The 10428-nt window shown below is 33.8% G+C and overlaps 1 protein-coding gene across 4 annotated transcripts in view; it reads right to left on the bottom strand.

The window, feature by feature from the left end:
* rap1gapb (RAP1 GTPase activating protein b) overlaps positions 1–10428 on the bottom strand; it is a 34738-nt gene that overhangs the window by 2530 nt on the left and 21780 nt on the right. For 2 of the 4 annotated variants that reach the window (XM_081380072.1, XM_081380069.1), the window contains exons 16-22: positions 8887–9018; positions 7584–7693; positions 6677–6784; positions 2778–2919; positions 2402–2507; positions 1430–1485; positions 1067–1119 (exon numbers count right to left, since the gene is read on the bottom strand). In XM_081380072.1, coding sequence (XP_081236198.1) covers positions 1111–1119; positions 1430–1485; positions 2402–2507; positions 2778–2919; positions 6677–6784; positions 7584–7693; positions 8887–9018 — 663 coding nt within the window. In that variant the 3' untranslated portion in view covers positions 1067–1110. The remainder of the gene's footprint in view (positions 1–1066; positions 1120–1429; positions 1486–2401; positions 2508–2777; positions 2920–6676; positions 6785–7583; positions 7694–8886; positions 9019–10428) is intronic. The other 2 variants (XM_081380071.1, XM_081380070.1) reach the window with 1 other exon arrangement.

Below are 10428 nucleotides of genomic sequence, written 5' to 3'. Positions count from 1 at the left end.
TGGATTTGTATTAACTAACATTAAAAAGATTAATAAATATGGTAACAAATGTATTGCTCATTGTTAGTTAATACACTAACTAATGTTAACTAATGAACCGTATTGTAAAGTGTTACCATTTCTTAATGCGCTGATTACCCAGAACTTAGATCAATATATTTTTAGAGCATTCATTAACCTTTGTCAATGTTAATACAAATCTTTATGTTAGTTCACAGTGCATTAACTAAAGTTACAACTTTTGACCTTAACATTTTGGTAACACTTTAGTTTAGGGTCTAATTTTCACGATTAACTACTGTAGTTGCTTATTAACATGCATAATACTAGGATATTGGCTGTTAATTAGCACTTCTAAAACACATATTAATGCCTTATTCTGCATGACCATATTCTACTTCCCTTAACCCTATTCCTCAACTTAACAACTACCTTACTAACTATTAATAATTAAAGAGTGACCAAAAGTTTTAGTAAAAACTATTGTTCTTTATTAGTTATTGTTAACTAATGTAGTTAACAAATGAAACATTGTAACCAAAAAATCTGAAATCTCACTGACACCAAAGTGGTGCAATTTTCTAAATGTCATGCTACATTACGAATAGCAATACAACTAACAAATAAAACATAAAAATCATAAATGAGGCTATTAAGAGGTATACATTTAAATGACACAGCCATATAGACCTTATGCAGCGGAGAAACAAGCGCGCATCCTTCTTTAGAATTTTGTGTTTGAACTTCAGTTTTTGCGGTAGCTCTGTATATTTCTTCTACAGCATCGTGGTCGAAGAGTAATTAGCTGGTGAAGTGGATTTACTTGTTGTAGAGTTAACGAAATCTATCACGAGCATTGTAATGTTTGAAGAGGATGTCATAACAAATGCCAATAGACCGGGAAGATTTCATATTCATAAATCCGTAAGATCTTCCCTTCACGTTGTGGAAATACAAACCGGAAGGAAGACAGAACACAACGAGCGCAGCGCTGAAAAGGCTACATAAGGTCTATAGGCTCCATAAAAATATCATAGATATAATCCTCATTTTTGCTTTTCCTAACCTGTTGATGGACATCCATGAAGTCATCTACAGCCTACAGGACAGCTAGCAGTTCTGTGCAGGACAAACACACACAGGAACACTGCGTCACAGATGATTTACTTGATTAAACAAATATCAAGATTACATTAGATCTGTTGCTCAAGAGCAGTTATACAGGTAGAGAGAGAGAGAGAAATGGTCATGCTATGACTTGATAGGGATCAAATCGAGCATGTTAATCAACATTAGTCATGGTTCGCAATCATAATTTAGCTTCTCACGACCATCTTCCACCCTCCCTGACACCCTTTTTTCTGCTCTGGCTGTAAGACTTCATCATCTTTAGGACTAGAATATTTTTAAGGTCAATCACATTTCTTACCGAGTGTTGTCTCTCTGTTTTGGGACGCAGAGGTTCAGACATCTGTCGAATGGGACCTACAGTGAAACAGACGGCTGTTAAAGCTTGGACACAAATACAAACTATATAAACTGTACCCCAGCGACAAGGCCAGAAATCACAAAAACATATGCAGAACACAGATTTGATCAGTGTTGTTATCCTTAGCTAAACATGAAACTATTTAAAAAGTTTTTGGTAATAGGAATGAAGCTGAAATGAAATATTACATGAAAAACTTCAACTTAAAAAACTAAAAATTAATATTGGAAATAAGTCTCAGTTGAAGTACTAAAATGACAAAAAATTAAAGATTAAAGCATTAATTAAAAATTAAAAATTAAAGCAAAATAGAAATATTAAAAAAAAAATGAAAAATGACAAAACACAAAACAAAAGAACAAAACTAAAATGAAAACTGAAAATATAAAAAATAAATGCCAATTGAAAAATATCAATAAATGATCAAGTACAGCTGCACAATCCAGCGGCAAACTTCTTTAATAGTTAATTATGGTCAAAATAGGTTAAAACAGCTCTCCGATGCTTTCCATTTAGTTATATCTCACTTCTTAAAGTAAAAATATCACGCAAGATAAAATCACAGTGGGAAGTGGTGATTTTGTTTGTGATATATAATGATTCTGTTTTTTTTTTTTTATATTTTTTACTATTACTATAACATATAAGTTGCATTTACTCATTTGACAGATGGTTTTATCTCTGGGCATCAAACACATGACCTTGGCATTGTTAGCATCATGCACTACTGTTTGAGCTAATGCTAAAGTGAGAATAAAAGAGGTGTCAACATATTTCTGGCCTCCTCGATGTAGCATTTAGACACAAACATCCAATAACTTTTTTCATAGTCAAACATTTCAATTATCATTGAGTAATCCTGATAATATCACAAATATTTGCTGGGTTGTTCACATGTTTGTTAAACCTCACCATGTGAACTGCTCTGACTAGCACTACCAGAGCCGTCTACCAACCACACGGCGCTGTATGAAAATGAATCTCGTTTGTGAGGCGTACCGGCTGAAGACAGACTGTCCTGTGTTCCAGAAAAAAAGAAAAACATGCAAACAACATAACCAGTCAGTCTTGCTTAATTATCTAGGTGTACTGATATTTCTGTTCAGGTGATTAAATGCAAATTTCAATACGCCCATATGCATTTGTATGCGAATAGTACAGGCATTTAAATACAGGTCGTCTTCTCTTCCTGTCAGTTTTAATGTGCTGTATGTACTAAAACAATTTGAGGACAGTGTAGCTCAAAATGTATTAATGATTAATGAGTCATATGTGGAGGTGGCCGCACCAGTCCCGTGTCGTACTCCTCTGTCGCTTCATGTTCCTGCTCGTTCTCCTCCACCACACTGGTGAAGCTGCTGGCATTGGATGAGGAGCGAGAAAGGTCCTGGGACTCTGGGATAGAAGGAGCTCGACAGCACAGGGCGGAACTACAGTACAAACACACACACACACGCACACACACGCACATACATGAGCTCAAACGAACCTGAAATAATTAACTAACCACGCTTAAAGTGCCACTATTATGCTTTTTCGGATATTACCTTACATGTAGTGTGTGATATATATAGCTATTTGTGGATGTAAAGGTCTGCAAAGTTTAAAAGATCAAAGTGGACGACAAATGGAGTTTTTGTCTCCCAAAAGAAAGAAAAGATTCACAAACCTTCAATGTTTTGTAACACATTTGCATAATGGCAGCCAATGTTCTTCATTGGCTGCCTGTGTATGGCAAGCCGTTTTAACATTTAATCCTTAAAACCTACTAGTATTTATTTTCATGCTACTAGTACTTATTTTTTAGATAGTACTATCTTTTCCATTAAGTACTAGTACTTATTCATTAGCTACTAGTGCTTATTCTTTAGGTATTAGTGCCTATTTGTTAAATACTAGTGCTTATTCTTTAGGTACTAGTACCTTTTTAAAGATACTAGTACTTATTCATTAGATACTAGTTCATCTTTATTAGATACTAGTGCCTATTAAATTGGTACTAGTATATATTCATTAGATACTAGTTCATCTTTATTAGATACTAGTGCCTATTAAATTGGTACTAGTATATATTCATTAGATACTAGTTCATCTTTATTAGATACAAGTGCCTATTAAATTGGTACTAGTATATATTCATTAGATACTAGTTCATCTTTATTAGATACCAGTGCCTATTAAATTGGTACTAGTATATATTCATTAGATACTAGTTCATCTTTATTAGATACAAGTGCCTATTAAATTGGTACTAGTATATATTCATTAGATACTAGTTCATCTTTATTAGATACTAGTGCCTATTAAATTGGTACTAGTATATATTCATTAGATACTAGTTCATCTTTATTAGATACAAGTGCCTATTAAATTGGTACTAGTATATATTCATTAGATACTAGTTCATCTTTATTAGATACTAGTGCCTATTAAATTGGTACTAGTATATATTCATTAGATACTAGTACTTATTCATTAAATACTAGTATTTATTATTAGATACTAGTACTTATTAACTAGATACTAGTACATATTAAATAGATTCTAGTACTTATTCATTAGATACTAGTGCTTATTTCAATAGTGACTAGTAACTATTCTTTTGTTACCAGTAACACATTTTTCTGTCATTCAAATATCAACTATTCAGTTCTGACTAGTATGTATTCCAATTGTTAATTAATTAATTAGCTACTAGTACTTATTCAATAGATACTAGTACCTATTTATTAGATACTAGTATTTATTCCAAATGTTACTAGTAAGATTTTTTATTTTACTAGTAAGATTTTTAATTGAACTCTCCAGTGGCCGTTCTGACTAGTCATAACATAAGACGAGTAAAAAAGCAGCTGTGACTAGTAAAATAATAATAGTTACTAGTAACAATTACAAAATATACTAGTGTCTAATAAATAAGTACTAATATATATTGAATAAGTACTAGTAGCTAATTAATAAGTACTAGTATCTAATTAATAGATACAAGTATCTAATAAATAAGTACTAGTATCTATTGAATAAGTACTAGTAGCTAATGAATAAGTACTATTATCTATTTAATAGGTACTAGTATCTAATGACTTAGTATACTAGTATGTAGTAATAGGTACTATTACCTAAAAAATAAGTACTTGTACCTAATGAATAACTACTACTATCTAATATATATGTACTAGTCAGTTGTACTAGTAGCTAATTATTAAGTACTAGTATCTAATGAATAAGTACTAGTATTTAATGAATAAGTACTAGTATCTAATAGTACTAGTAACTAATAAATAAGTACTAGTATATAATAAATACGTACTAGTACCAATTTAATAGGCACTAGAATCTAATGAATAAGTACTAGTAACTACTGAATAAGTACTAGTATCTAATGAATAAGTACTGGTACCAATAGGCACTAGAATCTAATGAATAACTACTAGTATCTTTTAAAAAGGTACTAGTATCTAAAGAAAAGGCACTAGTACCTAAAGAATAAGCACTAGTAGCTAATGAATAAGTACTAGTACTTAATGGAATAGATACTAGTATCTAAAAAATAAGTACTAGTAGCATGAAAATAGAGACTAGTAGGTTGTAAGGATTAAATGTTAAAACGGCTTGCCATAGCCTGTGAACAACATCTACTCTCTCAAACTCTAGTTGTAGCTGAGGCCTGGAAGAGTTTGGTTTGTGTTGTGTTGGTAGAATGAAGCCGCTGTTTTCTGCCCTGCGAAAGCAAATCCACTTTGCATGCACTTCCTGAAATTTAGATATGGTAATGGCCTTTTAGTTTCCGACACGTCGTTCTGTAAGCGGTAGACCAATCACAACAGACTGGGCTGTTTGACCAATCACAGCAGAGATCAATCCTTGACCGAACCAGTTCAGACACTGTGAGAAAGAGGTGATGCTGCAATGTATATAATGAGAAAATTCAAGTGTTTTTTAGCCTTGGATGCATGTAAACCTATTGTAGGAGACCTCCAAAACAAAATTAGGAGCCTTTAAAATAGCATATAGGGGCACTTTAAACGCACATGGTTAATGATTAGATCTTTTTGATTTCAATCAACTTATCACCTGCACATTAAAAGCTGCTCACTTTTTGACCTTTGCACTACTCTGTCCATGTGGTTAAAAGGTGTTGCTTGGGCTGTATTTTGCTATTGCATAATGATAACAGAGTATGAAATGATAGAATCATAGGCCACATTCATGTTTAGTGATTGCAGATGCAATTTCTCAACACATTCATCGCAGTTTAAAGGAGCCGTATTACTAATGACTCATTGGACAAACTAGTAAATCTGTAACAATTGTTTGAACTAATATAAAGGAAAGCAAATATCTATTATTTGCAGTTGGGAGTGGTTCTGTGTAAAGTTTGAACCTATCAAGGAGCGGTCCAAGAGTAACTGCAATGGTTCTCTTTGAACAAGCTTACTAACCTCAGGTTATAGTCTATTTACTTATTACACATTTTGATGCACATACAACACCATTTAGAAATTTGGGGTCAGTATGTTTTTTGTTTTTCTTTAAGAAATGAACACTTAGAACACTTCTTTTTTTTTTTACTTTGTTACAAAAAAAAAAAAATCAAATACATGCTGTTCTTTTGAACTTTGTATTGATCAAATAATCCTGAAAAAAAATGTATTCCAGCTTTTTATTAAACAGCACAACATCGATAATAATAAAAAATATATCTTGAGCAGAAAATCAGCATAATAGAATAATTTCTGAAGGATCATGTGACACTGAAGTCAGGAATAATGATGCTGAAAATTCAGCTTTGCCTTCATAGGAATAAATTAGATTTTAAAATATATTAAAATGGAAAACAGTTATATTGTAATTACATTTCACAATATTTCTGTTTTTACTGTATTTATCAAATAAATGCAGCCTTGGTGAGCAAAAAAGACTTCTTTCAAAAACTTGGAAAAACTTTTGAAAAGGAGTGTGTGTGTGTATGGATACACACATGCTTATAACAATTTAAAATAATTAAATAAAAGACAATGAATTCACACAATAATAGACATCTTTCCTGGAATGTAAAGATCAGATCACATGAAAATAGTAGGGGGAAAACTAGACATCCAGATACACAGTGTGGGTTTAAAGGAAGAGCCTGCATTAGAGTGTGATTACATGCAAACAGAAGTCAGTGTTTTCACTGGAGCTCACCCAAACTTGGTGGTCGGCATCTCAGGTGAGCTATGATTGGACCAGTTGTCGTGAAGGGTGTGTCCACCATCAGATGCCCTCTGTGGACTCGGGGACACCTCTCGACTACTGGAACATAATGATTAACACTATAACACTTCTGACAATAATCTTAATTATTGTCAGAAGTGAGTTTCAGTTTCTATTCAGTTTCTGAATTTACCTTAACATGACACAAAATTATAAATAAATAAATAATATATATATTTTCAGATACTTACTGACCTTAACACACAGTAATGAGAGTGTAATATTTTAATGTTTCCTGTTTTATGGTTTTCTTGTCAACAAGACAGCATGACGACTTCATGCATGTTGGTTATAACACAATAAGTTAAAATTAGAGAGCAGCTTTCAAATATTACTATCATTTATGAAACAGGTTTTATTAAAGGAATAGTTCACCCAAAAATGAAAATTCTGTCATCGTTTACTCACCCTCAAGTTGTTCCAAACCTGTATAAATTTTTTTGTTCTGCTGAATACAAATGAAGATATTTTGAAGAAAGTTTGTACCCAGGCACCATAGACTTCCATGGAAGTAAATAGTGCCCCAGAACTGTTCAGTTTCCCACATTCTTCTAAATATCTTCCTTTGTGTTCAACAGAACAAAGAAATGTACAGGTTTGGAACAACATGAGGGTGAGTAAATGATTACAATTTTTGGGTGACCTATCCCTTTAAGTAATGAATTATGGAAAACTACTTAAAGTGTCTTTCCCCAAAAAATGTCTGCCTTTTATGTTTTTCTTTGTTATGAAGACAGAATGTCCACCTTAAAAACCATCTTTCTTACTTTCTAAACCTTACAATGGCTTCAACAGGAAATACTCTCAACGTTTCCATACAACTGTCAGTTCATCTTACCTTCTCTCCTGAACCTCTTGTATATTCTCAATCCCAATGGCACTGCTCCTTCTGGAACTGAACGGACCAGATTTCTTACGGGTTGGGCTTTTTCCAGGAATAATCAGGGACTGTGGAGATATCACAATTGGGTCAGATTTTGATTCAAATTATAAGCCATTTCCACTACATAATTTCTTCAATATATACATTTTTTTTAACATCTTTATTTATTTTAAGGTGATTTTATATGCATTTTTATTATTATTATGCCAGCAAAAAGCACTTTGAATTACCATTATGTATGAAATGTTTTGTGTAAATCAACTTGCTGTGCTTGCTATTGTCATTAGGGTGGTGACAGATTTATGATTAAACACAAAGGAATCAGGTATGATATCAGGTAAAAGCAAAGCAGAAACTGGATTATCAGTGCAACACACTCCACCTCAAGTTACTTAAGAAGACTGTGCCTGTAATTGTGCCTCAGGTTCACACAATAATAGAACATGCTGTAAAAAAACACTTTTTTAATGGAATGAATATAAAATTAATCATTTTTTAAGCTGCAACTCTTGAACCGAAGAACTAGAGGCCCCAGTAACCACTTTGTCTTTGAGCACTCTTATTATTATTAATAAAAAGGAACAAGCCCTTCAATATCATCAGAGTTGTTGATTCATTTCATTTGATCTTAAGTGTAACAGAGGTCAGATCTGTGCAATAAGTCTTGCAGTGTAAATGCAGCCTAGATGACCTTGAAAATCAGCCCAGAATGAAAAATCCTGGTTTAACCAAGCTGTCAGCAAATTGACACATTTTTGCACAAGTTTGATCATAATCTGCTTTCTGTGACAGTTGTTGCAAACACACTAGCACATTTGGATGGCTAATAGGCTGTTGTGTCAACCTGTCATGAAAGTCTCTCTGAGTTATTGCTGTTGCTCTTGTTGTCATAGCAATGGAGATGGGACAGTCACTTGTGGAGAGCCCCATCTGTTCCACCGACCCCCATCCAGACAGATCATGAGAGCTGATGACACATCAGTTTTTCTCTCTTTTAATGCTGAAATGATGAAGATCAGAAATGGCAGGAGAAGACCTGGTCTACCATCAGCACAGATGTGCCATGATGACACAAGCACTCAAGGGTCAAACCCCACTCGAAGGGCACAGCGAATAACAGCTGCGACTCCGCCGGGTTGAGGGATCAGAGGGCATGAAGGCTGGCACAAACTACAGCTGGCACACTGATTTGGGGCATCTCATGACAGCATGAAACAATTTAAGGTCCACTGACATCCAGAAGGGTCTTCATACTCACAATTCCAGGAGTTTTGGGAGTTTCTGGAGGGTTGTTGGTAAAGCTTCCACTGTGGCTTGTGGAGACGGTGTGCGGTTTCTTGTTACTGAGGCCCATAGCATCCATAGATTGACTTCTATTGCGGATAACTCGCTAGAAAGAGAAAAATGATGCATATGCATCACTGCAACGCAACACTAGAGGGCACAAGAACTGCTTATATGAGAAACAGGAGAGCTAAAGAGAGTAAAGGACAGTGAAACGAAGAAAGTAGTGGCTATGTTTGGACTAGCATACTACATACAATTACTGCAGTATGTATATACTGTGAGATGTACAAGCATTTTCTATATGTGCAGAAGACCAAATGTAGTAAATGTGAGTGTGTGAACACTGTAATCCACAATGCAATGCGCTCAATTTCACCCTCCATTTCCAGTGTGCCTTTTCTATTCTTTGAGTTAAATGACTCATTTACGTTTTTACACAAAATTACAGCAAAACTGTTGCGTACTGCTGTTTGAAACTTATATTTGTTCCATAGTGCATACTGTTTAACATCCAAAAGTTTATTTTTAATTAAATACTTTTATGTTTATGTTTAATTAATACTTCTATTTATCAAGAATGCATGAAAAGTGACAGTAAATACATTTAAAATGTTACAAAAGATTTCTATTTTAAATACATTTATCTATGTCTATTTGTCTATTATAATGTCTATTTATCAAATAATCCTAAAAAAAATGATCATGGTTTCCACAAAAATATTAAGCAGCACAACTGTTTTCAACATTGATAATAATAAGAAATGTTTCTTGAGCACCAAATCCTAATCTCACATTTAGGATGAATAGTATACCAATTGACATCTCTGCTATTCACCAGAACTCTTTTGTCAGTAATTAATTGAACAAATACAAATCCTTATTATTAGTTAGAGCAGGGGCTCCCAAACATTTTAGAGTGGTGTACCCCCTGAGGCATTTAACATCCTTCTGCGTCCCTCCTCTCTTCCACTTAGACTGCAGTCATGCCTTTTCCATTAAAGGACCATATCTGCCCCCTTAAATTGATTTTCCAGAGCATTTTTTTCCCTTTTATACATACCTTTATAAAATAAATAATGTTCAATAAAGAAATTTTGGCAAAAACAAAGTGATACTTTTAAATATTAAACTAAAACCACCAGTAGGTGGCGGCAAGTCACTCATCGACTCATTCATTCATTTAGTAACAATGCAAGTGGCTGTATTTATTAACATTTATGCATTTGGCAGACACTTTTATCCAAAGCGACTTACATTACAATCCAAGGTACACATTTACATTCTTAACAGTTCTTCCTTTACCTGGGAATCGAACCCATGACCTTGGCGTTGCAAGTGCCAACGCTCTACTGTTTGAGCAACAGGATACCCATTCATAAATGAATGGATCATTGACTTTCATTGAATCATTGACTTTCCCGATTCGTTGTAAGCCGTATATTCGTACACGACACACTGCTGTGTGCAACAGTTCTGCTGTGGCTTTCGTTGGAACTATTATTTTGTTGCAAAA

Source organism: Scardinius erythrophthalmus (assembly GCF_964197995.2).
Source record: "Scardinius erythrophthalmus genome assembly, chromosome: 12".
NCBI classification, from domain to species: Eukaryota; Metazoa; Chordata; class Actinopteri; order Cypriniformes; family Leuciscidae; genus Scardinius; species Scardinius erythrophthalmus.
Note: the sequence above shows the minus strand (reverse complement) of the source record. Positions and strands in the feature narration are given on the sequence as shown.